This window comes from Peromyscus californicus, unplaced genomic scaffold (genome assembly GCF_007827085.1).
Source record: "Peromyscus californicus insignis strain IS unplaced genomic scaffold, ASM782708v3 Scaffold_13__1_contigs__length_99412109, whole genome shotgun sequence".
NCBI classification, from domain to species: Eukaryota; Metazoa; Chordata; class Mammalia; order Rodentia; family Cricetidae; genus Peromyscus; species Peromyscus californicus.
The window spans coordinates 8,938,870-8,957,398 of record NW_026294424.1 but is presented as its reverse complement, the minus strand read 5'-3'; the positions used below and the strand labels follow the sequence as shown (position 1 = coordinate 8,957,398).

General features: G+C 42.9%; 1 protein-coding gene and 1 long non-coding RNA gene across 11 annotated transcripts in view; one reads left to right on the top strand and one right to left on the bottom strand.

The window, feature by feature from the left end:
* Nucleotides 1–18,529, top strand: part of Urgcp (upregulator of cell proliferation) — a 47,330-nt gene that overhangs the window by 3,126 nt on the left and 25,675 nt on the right. For 2 of the 10 annotated variants that reach the window (XM_052734412.1, XM_052734408.1), the window contains exon 2: nt 4,017–4,090. The exons of 4 other annotated variants lie outside the window; for them this stretch is intronic. Coding sequence is in view for 2 of the 6 variants with exons in the window: in XM_052734406.1 (XP_052590366.1) it covers nt 18,457–18,470 (14 nt within the window). In the remaining 4 variants the exon portion in view is untranslated. Of the gene's footprint in view, nt 1–4,016; nt 4,091–18,313; nt 18,471–18,529 lie in introns of those variants that run through there. 4 more of the 10 variants (XM_052734406.1, XM_052734405.1, XM_052734415.1 and 1 more) reach the window with 3 other exon arrangements.
* Nucleotides 12,868–18,348, bottom strand: LOC128108187 (uncharacterized). The gene is made up of 2 exons (XR_008217357.1): nt 18,114–18,348; nt 12,868–17,630 (listed from the first exon to the last, which is right to left on the bottom strand). It is a non-coding gene; the product is annotated as an uncharacterized LOC128108187 (long non-coding RNA).

Genomic DNA, 18,529 nt, shown 5'->3' with positions numbered 1-18,529 from the left:
TATTGAATGAATACAGCAAATGTAATCAATGTAATCAATGAATACCACAAATGTAATTAATACCATGAGTGTAATTAATATCATGAGTGTAATTTAAAAAAAAAATTTAAAAAAAAAAAAAAGAAAAAGAGGGCTGAAGAGATGGCTCAGTGATTAAGAGTACTGGTTGCTCTTCCAGAGGTTCTGAGTTCAATTCCCAGCAGCCACGTGGGATCTGATGATCTGATGACCTCTTCTGTCATGCTATACAGGAAGACAGATCACAGATATACATAAATAAATAATTTTTTCTTTTTTCTTTTTTTAAAACATTTTTAACTATAACTTCTCTGCTTTGGGGGAGGAAAGGGTTTATTTAGCTTACACTTGAGCAGTGCTGTTCATATTGAAGGAAGTCAGGACAGGAACTCAAACAGGGCAGGGACCTGGAGACAGGAGCTGATGCAGAGGCCATGGAGCGGTGCTGCTTATTGGCTTGCTCCCCATGGCTTGCTCAGCCTGCTTCCTTAAAGAACCCAGGACCACCAGCCCAGGGATGGGCCCTCCTCCATTGATTACTAAATGAGAAAATGCCTTACAGCTGGATCTCCTGGAGGCATTTCCTCAACTGAGGCTCCTTCTTCTCTAATGACTCCAGCTTGTGTCAAGTTGACATACTAAACCCGCCAGTACAACTGACCCATTGTCAACTTGACACACAAACCATCACTATTAAGTCACATATCTTCCGTTCTTACTCATCCCCAAGATCTCACATTAAAATCATAAATAATTTTAAAAGTCCCACAGTCTACAAATTCAAACACATTAAAACTTCAGTCTCTTTAAAACATCCAATCTCTTTTTAAAGTTCAAGTCTTTCATCTGTGGACTCGTTTAAAAATCAAACTTAAATACCTTCTTCAAGTGGGAAGAACCAGGGCACCTTATCTGAATCAAGCAAAACAAAGCTCCAACAGTATAAATAACTCAATGTCCGATTATCTGGGATTTACTCACGATCTTCTGGATTCCTTCAAAGGGCTTGTATCACTTCTTTGGCTCTGCCCTCTGCAGCACACACAGCTCATCTTCTAGGCTCCAGCTGGCTCCACTGCACTGCTGCTGCTGTTCTTAGTGGTCATCCCATGGTACTGGCATCTCCAAAATGCTGGGGTCTTCTACTCAAACTGGGCTGCACTTCTATCAACAGCCTCTCATCGGCTCTTTTCATGGTGCCAAGCCTCAACTTCTTTGCATGACCCCTTCAGTCCTGTGCCTTCAACTGCTACTGAGGCTGCACCTTCACCAATGGCCACTTCTGGTCTCTCATAGTGCCAAATCTCAGCAACTATCCATGATCCCTTCGTGCCTTCAAAACCAGTACCACCTGAGTGACTCTACACATTACCAAGTCCTGCCACCAGCATGAGGTACAACCTTGGCTATCCCTGGAACACAGCTTCTCTGTGCTCTCAGCAAACACTTCCCTCAGGAGTTCACCTCAGTGATGCTGGGCTCTTGTTAATCACCACTAATTTCTTAGCTCCAGCTGACCAGCATCAAGTGTCCTAGTAACGTAGAGTACTAGGACACTTCGGTAGTTCCGGTATCTGGTTAATCACATCTGGTTCTTCAGCCCCAGCTAACCAGAACCACAGACTCTTAAATCAAATTAGCAAACATCCCTGCTAGAGTCTTTAATATTTCCTCTGAAATTTCACAAACCAGGCCTCCATCTTCTTCATTGCTCTCAACATTCTTACCTTCCAAGTTCCCACAGAGCTCTTTATACTCAATGGCTCTTCCAGCCCAAAGTTCCAAAGTCCTTCCACAATCCTCCCCAAAATATGGTCAGGTCTGTCACAGCAATACCCCACTATGCTGGCACTAATTTGTCTTAGGGTTTCTATAGCAGTGATAAAACATCATGACCATAAAAGAAGTTGGGGAGGAAAGGGTTTATTTGGCTTACAGTTCAACATTGCTGTTCATCACTAAAGGAATCCAGGACAGTAACACAAACAGGGCAGGATCCCAGAGGCAGGAACTGATACAGAGGCCATGGACAGGTGATGCTTACTAGCTTGCTTCTTTATTTTTTTTTTAAGATTTATTTATTTATTATGTATACAGAAGAGCGTGCCCCATCTCATTACAGATGGTTGTAAGCCACCATGTGGGTGCTGGGAATTGAACTCAGGACCTCTGGAAGAGCAGTTGGTGCTCTTAACCTCTGAGCCATCTCTCCAGCCCGCTTGCTTCTTTTTTAAAAAGAAAAAAAGACTGAAGTTGGATGTGCAGGGAGGTCGGGAGGTGGGGGAGGGGAAAGAATATGATCAAAATACAGTGTATGAAATTCTCAAAAAATAAAAATCATTTAAAAAAAAAAAAGAAAAAGACCAGCTCACTCCTTGTAATCTTAAGTACTTGGGAAGCAGAGGCCAGAGGATAACTGGGTTCAGGGGCAGTTATGACTACACAGTGAGACCCTACCCAATAAAACAAAACAAACCCTGGAATAAAAATAAATAAATGTTAGTTCATGGACCACCCATCCCATATTATTTAGCCCCCCCTGCACATACCTTGGAACAACTGACTCCAAATTTTTGTAATAGTTGATATATTTGTCTGAGAATAGAAGCCTAGTGAACCTGAGTGAATGATAGCTATTCCTGGGTAGTGGCTTTATTAATGACTGATTTTCAAGGTCTTCTACAGAGAATTTGATTATTTTCATAATCCAGGAAAAAAAACCCAACCAGACCTCCCTAGAATGAAAAAGGAAAACTTTGACTGCTACTTTCTGTTGGTGACTTAGCCCATAGCTGTCTAAACCTTTTATTATGCATATGCATAATATTTAATATTTTGCCCTCCGAAATAATGTTAGGTATATAGATGCATTGCAGAAATAACACAAAAGGCTAGGCATGGGCCTAGAGAGATGGGTTAGTGGTTAAGAGTACTGGTTGCTTTTGCAGAGGATCCAGGTTCTATTCCCAGCACTCCCATGTGGCTCACAACCATGTGTAATTCCAGTTCCAAGGGATCCATGCCTTCTTTCTGGCCTCTGGGCACCAGGCATGCACATACTACACATACATGAATGCAGGCAAAACACGCATAAAATAATCTAAAAAAAAAATTAAACAAGCCAGGCAAGATGGCTCAAACCAGTAATCCTAGCACTTAAGATGTAGAGGTAAACAGATCTGAAGTTCAAGGTCATTCTTGGCTGCATACAAATTTGAGGCCAGCCTGGGCTATATGAGACTCTATTTCAAACAAAACCCAATAACAACAAAACACCTGTGGGAAGGGGAGAGTTACTACTTTATTAGATTTAACACCTATATAAAGAAATCAGAAGGCATACAAAGAGAAAAATATGGCCCATTCAAAAGGGGGGGAAAGTATATTCCTGAAAAAAGCCCCATGGCAGCTCTACATAACAAAAATTCAAGCAAAAACTGGCATTGTGGTGCAGAGCTGTGACCTCAGCACGGAGGAGGGATGTGGGAGCAGGAGAAGCAGAAATCCAACATCATTCTTTGCTGTATAAGAAGGGCCATATGAGACCATGTCTCAAACAATAACAAGCTCAAAGATATAGTTTTGGTGGCTGGAAAGATGGTTTAGTAGTTAAGGGTACTTGTTGCTTTTGCAGAGGACCCAGGTCTGGTTCTCAGCACCTACACAGAGGCTCACAGACATACTCATCTCCAGTTCCAGGGAATCCCAATGCTTTCTTCTGGCTTCCACGGTCACCAGGCATGTACATACATACATGCAGGCAAACATTTTTTTTTTTTTGTAAGATACATGATGTGGTAGTTTGATTGGGGGGGTGATTGGAATAATTGGCCCCCACAAGCTCATAGGGAATGGCATTACTAGGAGGTGTGGCTTTATTGGAGTAGATATGGCCTTGTTGGAGGAAGTATGTCACTGTGGGGGTGGGCTTTGAGGTCTCATATATGCCCAAGCCATGCCCAGTGTCATAGTCCATTTTCTGTTGCCTTCTGATCAAGATGCAGCCAGCACCATGTGCCTACATGCCACCATGCTCCCCGCTGTGATGATAATGGACTGAACCTCTGAAACTGTAAGTGAACCACTCCAATTAAATGTTTTCCTTTATAGGAGTTGCCATGGTTATGGTGTCTCTTTACAGCAATAGAAACCCTAAGACACACGAAAAACAGTTTCTTATGTGTATGTTATGTTTGTGTATCACATGTGTGCCTGGTGCCTGAGGAAACCAGAAAAGGATGTTGGATTTTCTGGAACTGGAGTTATAGATGGTTGTGAGCTACTCTGTGGGTACTGGGAGTGTAACCCATGTCCTCTGCTGGAGCAGCTAGTGTTCTTAACTACTGAGCCATCTAACTGCTAAAAAGATACATTTTTAATATTACATTTTTTTTGTGGATGGGTGTATGGGTAGGTATGTGAGACAGTTCTCTCCTCCCATCATGTGGGTCTCGGGCATTCAGTTTGGGTCATCAGGCTTGAATTTGGTTGGTGGCAGGTTCCTTTACCTATTGAGCTAGCTCATTAGCTCTCTCAAAGATAAATTCTTAAAGATGTTCAAAGAATTGATAATGTGGAAAAATTTAAGAAAAGTATGTGTGCATAAGATACCAAGGCGACTGAAGAGATTCAGATGCTGAAAAGAAGCCAGGGGTGGTGAGGTGTGCTTGTCCTGGTTAGTTTTGACTATCAACTTGACACCGACTAGAGTCACTTGAGAAGAGCTTCAGTTGAGAAGTTATCTAGATCAGTTTGGCCTGTGGCTATGTCTGTGGATATCGTCTCGATAATTGCTATAGGAAGGCCCAGCTCACAATGGGCAACTCCATTCTCTAGTCAGGTGATCCTCAAGTCTCTAAGAAGCTTAAGCATGAGCCTGTGTGGCAGCCAACCAGCAACCATGGTCCCTGCTTTATTTATCTCTTTGGGAAGTGAGTCCCATGGCTGGAGGTAATGCTGTGTGGGATAGCAAGCAGGCCTGCGTCCCATGCTGTCTTGACTTCCTTTAGTGATAAACTGTGACTTGGAGTTTTAAGTCAGTGAGGCTTTCCTAAATTGCTTTTGGTCAGAGAGTTTCATCACTGAAATGAAATGACAACAATGCTTGGAAGCCTAGCACTTGAAGTGGAGGCATAGGGCTCTTAAACTGGAGTTCAGCCTAGACTGTTAGGAGACCTGGGTTTTTTATTTTTGTTTTTTGAGACAGGATTTCTCTCTGCGTAGCCCTGGGTGTCTTGGAACTCACTCTGTAGACCAGGCTGGCCTTGAACTCAGAGATCTGCCCACCTCTGTCTTCCGAGTGCTGTAATTAAAGGTGTGCGCCACCACCGCCTAGCTGGGTTGTTTTTTTTTTTTTTCCTTTTCCCAAGACAGGGTTTCTCTGTGTAGCTTTGCGCCTTTTCTGGATCTCGCTCTGTAGACCAGGCTGGCCTCGAACTCACAGAGATCCGCCTGCCTCTGCCTCCCGAGTGCTGGGATCCTGTGCCACTACCGCCCGGCAGTTTTTGTTTTTTAGTGTAGCTTTTACTTAATTCACAGTTCTAACAATTAGACACATAAGGTTGGATGGCTGTAACTGCTCAATTTCTGCCTCATGGTGCTCCATGGTGAAAATCTCCAAGGTAAGCAGTAGTGCAAAAAGACAAAGGTGCTGAACTCCTATGATTGCTAACTCATTCCCTCAAGAAAAGCATTCTAGAGCTAGAGAGATGGCTGTACTCTAAGTCACCTGTATTGTGTAAAACAGTGGCACAGCCTGTGGGTTGCCCTGAGAACATTTTATAAGCAGCCTTTGACTGGATTTTGAAGTTGGAGGATCTTGCTCTGGATGCACAAGTAAATACAACCATCAGCCAACAATAGGGGTAGGTATCATCCACGGAGCACAGTCTGATTAATGACTTACTCCTGGAAGAAGAGAGGGAGCTATTCTGTAAATTTACTGGGGCAAATGGAGACTTTGGGGGTATGTGGGCAGATTAAAATCATATCAAACAAGTCAGGCCCAAGAACTTATCTGACATGCTAGCCGCTAGTCTGGAGAAAGGGTGTAATTCCTTCAACCTGGACCTTAGAAAGTGGTAGATACCTAGTGGCAATGGCCCCATCTACCCTGTCATCTGATCCTTGGGGTGTGACAGATAGAGAACTCTAGACTACCCTTGGAGTCTCAGTTAGTCTTGGTCCACTACTGTTGACATGCTCTACTTGCTTGCTTCCTGTATACCTGAACTTGGTATTTCTTACTCTTAGCCCTGGTTCTGCCTTTGACCTTGGAGCTGGAATGTTGCAGCTTTACTTTCAACCCTGTCAACAGCTTCTTCCATTGTCTTAGTCACTGTCCTACTGCTGTAAAGAGACACCATGACCAAAGCAACTCTTATAAGAGAAAGCATTTAATTGGGACTTGCTTACAGTTTCAGACGTTTAGTCCATTGTCATCATAGTGGGAGCATGGCAGCAGGAAGGCAGACATGGTGCTGGAGGAGTAGCTGAGAGTTCTACATCTTGAGCTACAGGCAGGCAGGAAGAGAGAGACACTGACTGGGTTGGCTTGGGCTTTTGAAACCCCAAAACCCACCCCTAGTGACACACTTTCTCCAACAAGGTGCCACCTCCTAATCCTTCTCAAGTAGTGCCCCTCCCTGATGACTAAACATTCAAATATATGAGCCCTATGAGAGCCATTCTTAGTCAGACCACCACACCAGTGGTTGGTTTGGGTTCATTGTGTTAGCAATATAGATTCTACTTGCATTTCTCTTAGTCTCCTTGAACTCTAATATAGCCTCCTTAACTTGTATTCTTCCTGTAAACCATGCATGTATATAGGTATATTTACTCTGTGCTATGTGATATGAGAGTTAGTAATTAAGATTGGAATAAAGGGGCTGAGGAGATGATCCAGTGGTTAAGTGACTGATATTCAAGTGCAAAGACAGGAATTCAGATCTCCAGAAGCAAGGTAAATGCCAAGTGGGTGTTGCAACTGTAATTTCAGCCTCAGAAGGCAGGGACAGATTGTGCACAGACAAGCTGACTAGGGAGACTAGCCATATTGGCCTGAGCTCGGGGTTTTATTGATAGACTCTGCCTCCTTGAATAAAAATAATCGATGGTAACTGGATGGTGGTGGCACATGTTTGTAATCCCAGCACTAGGGAGGGCAGAGGCAGATGGATCTCTATGAGTTCAAGGCCAGCCTGGTCTATAAAGCAAGTTCCAGAACAGCCAGAACTGTTACACAGAGAAACTGTGTCTTGAAAAACAAAAACAAACAAAAAATGATGGTAATGATTTCCAACATCAATGTCAGGATTCCACGTGCACACATGTATGCCCACACATGCATGCACCCAAGGAAAAAAATATTGTAATGAAAGGCTCTGCATTTGCCTTGGCCAGATTACCAAGGTAAATAGGATTATCTAGTTGCCACTGAAACCATTGAATCTTGTGAATTTATCCATACTTGATAAATTCTGACACTGTAGAAAGATACATGTTTGACTGCGTTTCTAGCATAGTATGCTCACTCACTATATAGAGAATGACCTTGAACTTTTTACTCTCCTGCCCCCTCCTCTGAGTGCTGGGATTACAGGGTTTTGCTACCACATCCAGTGTTTTCCCATTTGTAAGCTTTTCTTTTTCTTCTGTAAATGGTTTTTGTATGTGTGTCTAATTGCCTTGACAGAATTTTTAGTCCTATTCTATAGTACTCACTCACTATAGAAGTGATTAAAATAGGCTTCTCTCCCTCTCTCTCCTTCCCTCTTTATTCCTCCCTCTCCTTCCTCTCTTCCCTCTTTTCCTCTTCTCCTTCTCCTTCCTCCCCATCTTTCCCTTCCTTTTCTTTTCTTTTTGTGACAGGGTCTCACTAGGAAGCTCAGACTTATCTCAAACTCACTAAGTATTGCCCTGGCTGGTTGTGAATTCAGTCCTCCTGCTTCAACGCCCTGAGTGCTGGCATTACTGATGTGAACCACCATTTAGTTCTGGAGACCTAACCCAGGCCGGCAGTGTCGGTGTTCTGTTTTAGGAGGATCGGTTGAAGAGAGAGGGTCACTACAGAATGTAATTCAGGCTTTCTGCAGTAGGGAGGAACAGTTTCTGTGAACTGAAACCTGAACAGCTGTGCAAAGGCCTATTTATTGACTGTTACATGAAAGTTGTTTTTTGGGTAAAACAAGATCTTCATACCCCTGATGTAATCTATATGTTTTCTGAGTGAAAATATCACACCCTGCAACTTTAGTCCTTATTGTATACTGCTTGAAGTACCCAATAATGCAAGACATTCCAGGTGTGCCAGGACCATCTTATGACCAAAGTCATGCAAGGGCTGTAAAGCTCCTCCAGAAAAACAGCTCTATAGATAACAGAAAACAATCACTGTTTTCCACAATGATTTCTTCAAGGTCTAGGTACTTAGAGAAAACAACTGTTGCATTCTAATGTTCACCCTAGATACAAAGATTCTGCTGTTTTTCCCTCTACAGGAGATCTACAAATTGAGTATATCCCCAGCCTAGTATACATCCCTTTAATATGCTGTTGGATTAGATTTGCCTGGGGTTTTTTTTCTTTTCTTTTTTTCTTTTTTTTTTTTAAGAGTTTTCACTATGTAGTCCAGGCTGGCCTCAAATTTAGGATCCTTCTGCCTCCTTCTGAGTGCTAAGATTATAGGCAAGCCACTACTCCTGAAGAGAGGGTGGGGAGTGGGAGAGAGAAATTGAGATTGAACCCATAGCCTCACATATGGTAGGTATTCCAGCCTGTATTTATTTATTTAAAAAACTATGTGTATGTCTGTGTGGGTATGTGTACAAGTGCAGGTGCCCATAGAGGTCAGAAGGTGGTACTGATCCTCCATTTCTGTAGTTATAGGAGTTTGTGAGCCCCCAATATAGGTGTAGGGGACCTCTGGGAAAATTGTGCTGTGCTCTTAACTGCTCAGCTCTAGCCCCTACCCAGGCCATTTTTAAAAACCACTTTTTCTTTCTTTCTTTCTTTTTTCTTTTTCTTTCTTTCTTTTTTTTTTTTTTTTTTTTTGAGCTAGGGTCTCACTATGTAGCTCTGGCTGTCGTGTAACTCACAATATAGACCAGGCTGGCCTCAAACTAGCAGAGATCTACCTGCATCTTCCTCCTAAGTGCTGGCCATATGAGGATTTCTGTAGCTAAATTCTGAGGGATATCGGTCAGTAGGTTACTTTATCTAGTTTTATTTTATTTCAACTCCCCTCCCCTTTCTTTCCTGGACTTATTATTAGAGTAATGCTAGCCTTATGCAGTGAATTAGGAACCCATTGTTGTTTTAAAAATATAAGCGGCGCTGGTTACCACGCGGAAAGGTCATGAGGCACGAGCCACAACAAAATCAGAGCTTTATTAGGAGGAAGGGACAAAAGAACCAGGCCTGGGGAAGAAGCACATGCAGAGAGCAGAGAGAGAGATAGTGGGGGAGGAGAGAACAGAGAAGAGAGAGGAGGAGTCTGTGTCCAGCTTTTTAAGGATTCTAGTGCACATGCGCAAGTGGGCTTACTGAGCTATGCCAGGCATGTGCTGATTGCGTGACCGTGCTGCGTGCATTTGCGCAATCACACAGCACATGGATGACGTAAGACCCCTTGCTTAGCTCCTGAACTGCTCATGTGTGGTCATGTAGCTGGAGTAGTAGCAGAATCCTAACACCTATCCTTTCTCTTGTGTTTTTTTTTTTTTTTTTTTTTTTTTTTTTTTTTTTTTTTTTGGTTTTTCGAGACAGGGTTTCTCTGTGTAGCTTTGCGCCTTTCCTGGAACTCACTTGGTAGTCCAGGCTGGCCTCGAACTCACAGAGATCCGCCTGGCTCTGCCTCCCGAGTGCTGGGATTAAAGGCGTGCGCCACCACCGCCCGGCTCTCTTGTGTTTTTTAAGCAGGATTGGTGTTAACTTTCTAAACACTTGGAAGAACTCACTAGTGAAGACATTTGGTCCTAGACTTTGGAAGTTCTTGATTAGTGATTCAATGTTTTTACTTCTTGTAGGATCATTTAGATTTTCAGGGTTTTTCTTTTATTTATACATGTGTCTGTGTGGGCATGTCCATGAAGGCCAGAAGACAGCTTATGGGGATTGGTTCTTTCCTTCCACCACGTGAGTTCTGGGGATCAAACTTGGGTCCTCAGCCACGGGAACAGGTACCTTTACCTGTCGAGCCATCTTGCATGCCCAGATGTTCAGGTTTTTGACTTGGTTTATGTTATAGTTTGAATGTGACATGTCCCCCATGGCTTATGTGTTTGCATACTAGGGACACTGTTTGGGGAGTTGTAGAACCTTTAGGAGATGGGGCCTGGCCTAGCTAGAGCAAATGGGTTATGAAGTTCCAAGGGACCTTATGGGTTATAGCTTAGCTTAGCTTCTGGCCAGGCTCTGTGTCCTGATAGCCAATACAATGTAAGCAGCTGTCTCATGCTCCTGGCACCATGCCATGCATGCCGTGATAGACTTACTTTTGAACTATAAGCCAAAACAAATTCTTCCCCTCTTAAATTGCTGTAAGGTATTTTGTCACAGTGATAAGAAAAGTAACTAGTAACTTCAAAATAATTTACATTTCTGGGAATTTGCTCATTTCATCTGGATTATCTAATTTGTTGGTGTTCAACTCTTCTTTTCATTCTTTTTCCATAAGATTAATAGCAATGTCTCCATTAATATTTCTGAATTTAGTTGTATATACTTCCCCTCCTCTCCCCGGCCCCCGCTTTGTTAGTTTGGTAAATTGTAAACTTTTTTCCCCCAAGAAACAAAACCTGTTGTTTAATTATGTGTATGTGTGGCGGGGGGGTGGGGGAGCGGATACGTGCACATACATTTGGGTGCCCAAAGAGGCCAGAGGCACTGGCTCTTCCAAGAGCTAGAGTTGTTTCAGGCTGCTGGGAGCTGCCTGACATCAGTGCTGGGAACTGGACTCAGATCCTCTGGAAGAGCAGTATATGCCCTTATCTGAGCCATAGCTAGCCCCAGGAAACAACTTTGGGGGCTGGTAATACAGTTCAGTTGCTAGAATCTTGACTTAGCACACATAAATCTGTTGTGGTGGCACATTCTTATAACCCCAGCACTGGGGAGGTGGAGGCAGGAGGATCAGAAGTTCGAAGTCATTCTTGACTTAGAGCAGGTTGGTAGGGCTGGATGATTTAAAAACAAAAAACAAAAAACAAAAAAACATTTGAGTCTGATAACCCGGTGGCAGTGGTGGCACACACCTTTAATCCCAGTACTCAGGAGGCAAAGACAGGTGGATCTCTTGAGTTCAAGGCCAGCCTGGTCTACAGATCAAGTTCCAGGACAGCCAGGACTGTTACACAGAGAAACCCTGTTTTGAAAAACGAAAACAACCAAAATGAAACAAAAAATTTGGGTTTAAAGGGTTGGCTCTGTGGTTAAGAGCACTGTTGCTCTTGCAGAGGACCCAGGTTCAAGTCCCAGCACTCATATGGCAGCTCACAATGGCTTGTAACTCCAGTTCCAAGGGATCCATGTGGTATACAGATATGCATGCAGGTAAAACACTCATACACATAAAATAATAAATCTTTTTTAAAAGTTTAATAAAACATTCATTGAGTTGTGCAGCAGCAGACTATTTGCTTAGCTTTCAAAGGGTCTTGGGTTCAATCTTACCACTACAAATTAAATAAATAAACTTTGTTGATTTTTAAAATACTAATTCAAGTTAACTGAAATTATTTCTCACTGTAAGTTTTTGTGTTTTTTTTTAACTTTTTATTTGTTTATTTGGAGTGAGGCAGAAACCCTGTGTGTCAGGGTCCATGTGGAAAGGTCAGAGGACATCTTGTGGTAGTATCTTCTCTTATACCATCACATAGGTCTTAGGGATTGAACTCAGGTTGACAGGCACAGCAGCAGGTGCCTTTACCCACTGACCCATCTCACCAGCTTCTTTTGAGACAGAGGCTTATGTAGCATGTAGTTCATGCTAGCATCAGACTCCTTGTGTAGCAGAAGCTGGCCTTGAATTCCCGATTTTTCTGCCTCCATCTCCCAACAAGTGCTGATTGTAGGTGTGTGCCCAGTTCCATCTTACCATAAATTTTAAAGCATTCTACGACGTGGAGAACTCTCATGTGTTTTACAAGTTTTCTGAGAATAAATATTGCTGTATTTTATTTTTTATAAAGAGCAAGGTCCATAAATGTCCTTTTAGTCAAGCATGGTAGCACAACACATCTGTGATCCTTGTACTTGGGAGGTAGGGGTAGACGATCTGGCGTTTGAGGCACGTCTCATTCAGCTACACAGTGAGTTTTAGGCTACAAATGACCATGTCTCAAAACATCAAAAACATTCTCTTTTTCTTTTTTTATTCTCATGCATTCTTGGAGGTTGAGGCAGGAAGATAATGAGTTTGAAGAGGCCAGCCTGGGTTACACAAGACCTTTCTTTAAAAAAGAAAGGAGGAGCCGGGTGGTGGTGGTGGCGCACGCCTTTAATCCCAGCACTCGGGAGGCAGAGCCAGGTGGATCTCTGTGAGTTCGAGGCCAGCCTGGTCTCCAAAGCGAGTTCCAGGAAAGGCGCAAAGCTACACAGAGAAACCCTGTCTCGAAAAACCAAAAAAAAAAAAAAAAAAAAAAAGAAAAAGAAAGAAAGGAGGGCGCTGGAGAGATGGCTCACAGGTTGAGCACTGGCTGCTCTTCCAGAGGTCCAGGGTTGAATTCCTAGCAACCACATGGTGGCTCACAGCCATCTATAATGGGATCTGATGTTCTCTTCTGGCATACAAGTGTACATGTCGATAGAGCACTATATTCACAAATAAGTCTTTAAAAAAATATTTAAAAAAAAAAAAAAAGAAGGGCTTTTAAAGTGGTGGCACATACCTTTAATCCCAGCACTCTGGGAGGCAGAGGCAGAGAGGAAACACTAGAATGTTCTAGACTAGATTCCTAACTTTAAACAGGACTCTATGACTTCCCTTTAAAGAGGTAACTTGTATTAAATAAAATCATAAGAGAAAGATTCTGATCTTATAGGGTAGGTGTCCTTATAAGAAAAGAAGATGCACTGGAAAGATGGGTTGGTCGTTAGAAGCTCTTGCTGCTTGTGGTTTGAATGAGAGTGGCCCCCATAGGCTCATACGTTTTTTTTTTTTTATTTTATTTATTTTTTTCATTTTACAAACCAACCCCTGTTCCCTCTCCCTCCCTGGCTCACATGTTTTAATGCTTGGTCTCCAGTTGGTAGAACTGGTTAGGAAGGATTAGGAGGTGTGGCCTTGTTGGAGGAAGTGTGTCACTAGGGGTGGGCTTGGAGGATTCAGCAGACCATTCCCAGTCTCTCTCTGCCTCATGATTGTACCTCATGATTGTACCTCAAGATGTGAGCTCTCGGCTACTGCTTTAGGGCCATGTCCTCTGCTATGATGATCATGGACAATATTAGCCTCAAATAAACTCTCTCCTATAAGTTGCATTGGTCATGGTGTTTTATCACAACAATAGAAAATTAAGACAGAAGCTGGTACCAGGGGTGGGATATTAATGGACAGGCCCAACTATGCTATTTTCGGAGGAATGTGGACATTCCTCCAAATGTGAGACTTTGGACAGGGAGAGTGATTGGAGCTGTAATGGGGCTTAACAGGCCTAGTAGGAGCTTAGAAGATGACAATTTTGAGAGCCACATGAACTGTGGAGGCCCACTTACAACATTTCAGAGGGGAACGGTATTAGCAACTGCTAGAGATCATTCTTGTGATATTTCAGCAAAGAATATGCTTTTTGCCTATGTCCTAAGAATCTGTCTTAGACTAAATTGAAATGTAATGAACTCATATTAGCCTAATATTGCCATTGTCATGTGGTTATTTGTAATCATTCTTATGCAGGTATACAATGAAAAGGACATACAAAATGTACAGTATAAGTTAAAAAGAACACTTGGAAATTTAATGATAAAGGGAGTCGCGCCCTTAGGGCAGACTTTACCCAACTAAGTTTCTAACTTGTGAAAAAGAAAGGAATTTTCACTCCTAAAAAGCAACAACAAATTGGAGCTTGACACCGCTCTTGTAGAGGACGAGGGTTTATTTCCCAGCACTCCTATGGCACCTTACAACTGTATGACTCCAGTTCCAGGGAATCTGATGCCTTCTGGCTTCCACAGGTACTTCACACATGTGATACAATTCCATATATATAGGCAAACACCGTATCTATAAAAATCAAATGATGTGAGAAGCTAAAAAACAAAACACAAAGGCAGGAAGACATCTTAGAGAATGCCTGCTCTCATCCTTCCATGCATATGCAGAAGAGGCTCTACAGGGTACAAGAATCAACTATCCAATCAGAAAACAACCACAGTAAACAGATCTTGGACCTCTAGCTGTCCAACATCAAGAAAATAAATTCCTGTTGTTTCTGGCACCCAGTCTGCTGATAGTTTTGGTAGTCTGAGCAGATAAACACAAAAAAATGAACCTTGAATACATTGTGCTAAGTGAAACTAGCTGGTCATGAAGTGCAGGTATGATCCCATTAAATAGATCCATAGAAAAAGAACATTCAAATAGCCACAACAGAATAAAGCTTATAAGGTAGGGAAAGTGGGAATGGAGAGTTACTGTCTAAAGGATAAGTTTCTGTTCCAGATGATGACAAAGTTCTAAAAATGAAAATGGTGATCGTTACTTAATGTTGTCAATTTACTTCATAGCACACTTGAGTTAGCATGGTAAGGAATGGGTAAAAGTCTTTTTTTCATTGATTTCCTTTCATTACAGATTATGTGTATCCATATTTAAGATGTTATACTTACTCAGAAATTACTTATTGTAAACTGACACAATTCACATATAAAGACTTCAAGTGAACTGAAATGTCAAAAAGAAACCATAGAAATATGAGACTGGGAATGGATAGCTAATATATTTGTAAATAATAGCATTTGTCAATTAAAATGAATACTACACTTTACCAAATACCAAGATATTTTTTCATTTACTCTACATGAAGTGTATGAAATGGGATACTTTTTTCTCCTCAGTGAATAGCATATATGTCTCTGTTGTCTGGGCAATAGAAGTAGCTCTGTCACCACTAAGAATGCAACACGGGGCTGGAGAGCTAGCTCAGCAGTTTAGAGCACTGGCTGCTTTTCCAGAGGACTTGGGTGGGTTCCCAGCACCCATATGATTTCTCATATTTGTAACTCTAGTTCCAGGGGATCTAATGCTCTCTTTTGACCTTTGTGGACACGGCATACATATGGTAACACAGACATACATGCAGACAAAACACTCATCTGCATAAAAAAATCTAGAAAAAATGCAACCAAAGAGCTTGAAAGACAAGATGCCTCAGCAGTTGAGAACACATACTCTCCTCACAGAGCACCCAAGTTGTGTTTCCATGTCCACAGCTCTCAACCAATTGCCTGTGACTCCAGGTAAAGGGGCCACAGTACCTCTGGCTTCCACAGCCACCTGCAATCATGTGTACATGCCCAAACACAGATACATGTACACTTAATTCAAAATAATTTTAAAATCCTGAAGGAAAATCTTAAAACAAAAACTGGGAGTGGAGGTGCATTCCTTCAATCCTAGCACTAAAGAAGGTAAAACCAGGCAGTTTAAACAAAGTTTAAAAATTAAGTTGAAAATATGAGGTGTTTACTTATTTCTGTTATTTTGTTTTAGTTTTTGAGACAAGGGTCTCACTGTATAGCCCTGCCTAGTCTAGAGCTCACTATGTAGATCAGACTGTGTGGGGGTCTGTGCGACCTTCATGGCCAGCAGTGACAAGTTGAGGGAGTCAAGAAGGTAGTTCTGTTCAGCATGACTCAGTAGGCCTGTGTCGGTTCAAACTTCTAGGGTCTGACTTCAAGTGGTTCATTTCAGGTATATATAAGCACAGCACAATTTGGTGAAAACTATCCTGGTGATTGATTAAGTGGAAGCTCTACCTTGGCCCCATCTCTTTCTCTCTAGACCCTGCCCAAGAAAGCCTCCCAGCTCTCTGAGGAAGTGGAAATTCTCTTGACCACATCTAAAAAGACAAAAGAAAACAAAAGCTAAATCATTATTGAGGGCTACAGAGTTTTCAGTGGTTGTGAACACTGATTACTCTTCCAAAGGATTCTCATTCGATTCATGGAATTCACATGACTGCTCACGTAGCTGTGTGTAACTCCAGCTCCAGAGGCCTGAGATGAAAACACTCTACTCCTAAAACAAAATAAAAATTAAGATTTTTTTTAAAAAGTCAAAAAAAAAGAAAAAAAAAAAAGAAAGCCTACCAAGCAGCGACTCCTCCCGAGGGCACTTAAGGCCCCCTCCCTTGGGAGCAGCCTCATGATTTCCTCTCCTCCCCTGAGACCACCAGGGAATGCTTTGCTCGGATTAAAACCTGGACTAATTCAGCCTGATCTGATTTATTGCATCAGCGGAGAAACCAGTATCAGGGTAGGGAAACCTTTCGGTGATAATGAACTCAATCCTGTGTACACAACAAAGCATACTTAGATCTCCTTGAGGAACAAACAAAGCTAAATACAGATCAGACATGACTACATTGAAACTCTTCGTAAAGTTCATAAAGATAGATTCTATAGATTGGCTAGGGGAGGGGTCCAGCGCTGGGAAAAGTCTCTGGCCACACATATAGCGAAGAGGTCACCAGGCTGGGAAGCATGTTGCTTCAGCCTTCTGACCAGGTAAAAGGTATTGATTGCATCCTTTCTCTTGAAGGAACAATCCTGATGTTTAACATTCCAGGTTCCCCTAGTGCTCATCTGTGAGCATACAAACCTCCATGCCTCCTGTGAGGCTGTTCTTGAACTCACTTCTTCCTGTGCCTCCTGAGGGCTAGGATTTATGGTGCGCACCACCACACCCCACATTTTAAAAAATTTGTTTTAAAGAATTTCCTTTTGTAAATAAAATTGTAAACTGTGTGTGTGTGTGTGTGCACGCACGCGCATTATTTGGGCTTAGAGTTGAGAGAGGAGAGAGAGGACTGCTACTTTGGCTAAACCCAAGATTACATACATTGTAGTCCTAAGTAAACATAGTTGACTTCTTGTTTTGACCATCCTTACTTAAGAATCCCTAGGAGAAGGCGCATTATCAGCTTTCCTTTGTAGATCTTTAGATGTCTTCTGAACTCAGGCAGTAATTGTTAGCTTTGTTTTCCTGAAGAGGACAAGAAGGCCCAGAAGCACTGCATGGCTTCTCCTAGGATGGAAAGAGACCCTGTACCAAGCGAATATTCATTTAGTTAACTCTCACAGAGAAGAAGGGAATGAGGACCCATGGCCCTGGAGAGGTTCTGTCTTACCTGGGCAACTATAGTTAGTAGATTGTGGAGCCCAGTTTCCAGCCTAGATATTCTGGCAGCTGAACAAAGGTTTATCTCTTTAGTGTTTGATATTCTTAGTGGTGAAAAGAATATTAATGTTGGGCCCTGCACTACATGGTGGTGCACACTTTTAATCTCGGCAGTCCGGAGGGAGAAGCAGGCAGACGGAATTCTGTGAGTTGAAGGCCATCCTAGTCCACACATCAGGTTTTTGGCAGGTCAGTATTACACAGTGAAAACCTGTCTCAATAAAAATAAAAGAACACAAAGTTAGGAAGGTAGGAGGATCTGGGAGGGGAAAGAATATGACCAAAATATATCGTATGAGAAAATTTTTAATAAACCCTTATGTGATAACACAAAAATGCCACCAGAAATGGTTTGCATTGCATAGTCCAAAGCTTTTTATTAGGTATTTTCTCTTAGAAGATACTAGTTTTTGAAACTAATTTGGCAGGAACTGGAACGAAGGCTCAAAATTTTACGTGTCCAAGTATTCATAGCTTGTAGGTGAAGCTAGGAAATCCCACTGCACAAGTTCTAAACTCTGTACTTCTAATTAATACAATATTCACACGTTCTTAAAAAGGGGGTAACCAGTTCTGAAGCCAACCAGTACACCAAAACACCACTGGGAGCTAGTAGCAGGGAAGACATTGTTTTCCTTAATAATAACAGTAATAACAATTTACACCCCAGAGCTAGAGAAAGTGCTTTTCTTACAGAAATTAAGGTCCGAATGCGGGGGTTGGGGGGTGACGTCCCCCAGTCTGGCAGCCAGTCAGTGGCCCCGGGCCAGGTTTGGCTCTGCAGGTGAGTTCTAGCCTCCGGGCAGCGGGCCGGGCTAGAGGCTGCTGTCGCAAGTCCTCGGGGCCCTGGGCGTCCTCTCCCTCGCCCCAGGCGCCGGCCTGCCCTCCACCCGGAGCCTGCCCTCCACCCGGAGCTCGGCCCACGGCGCCCGACGCCCTAGCGGAGCAGGCGGGGGCGGCCTGCAGGCCCCTCCCCGGCGCCCAGCGGCAGCCGCGCAAGCAGCGGAGGAGGCGGGAGCGCCCAGGCCGCTGCGCTCATGGCGTCGCCCGGGTGAGTGAGGCGCTCCGGCTGCGCAGGGGGCGCCTCTTGGGCGAGGGGCGGGCCGAGCC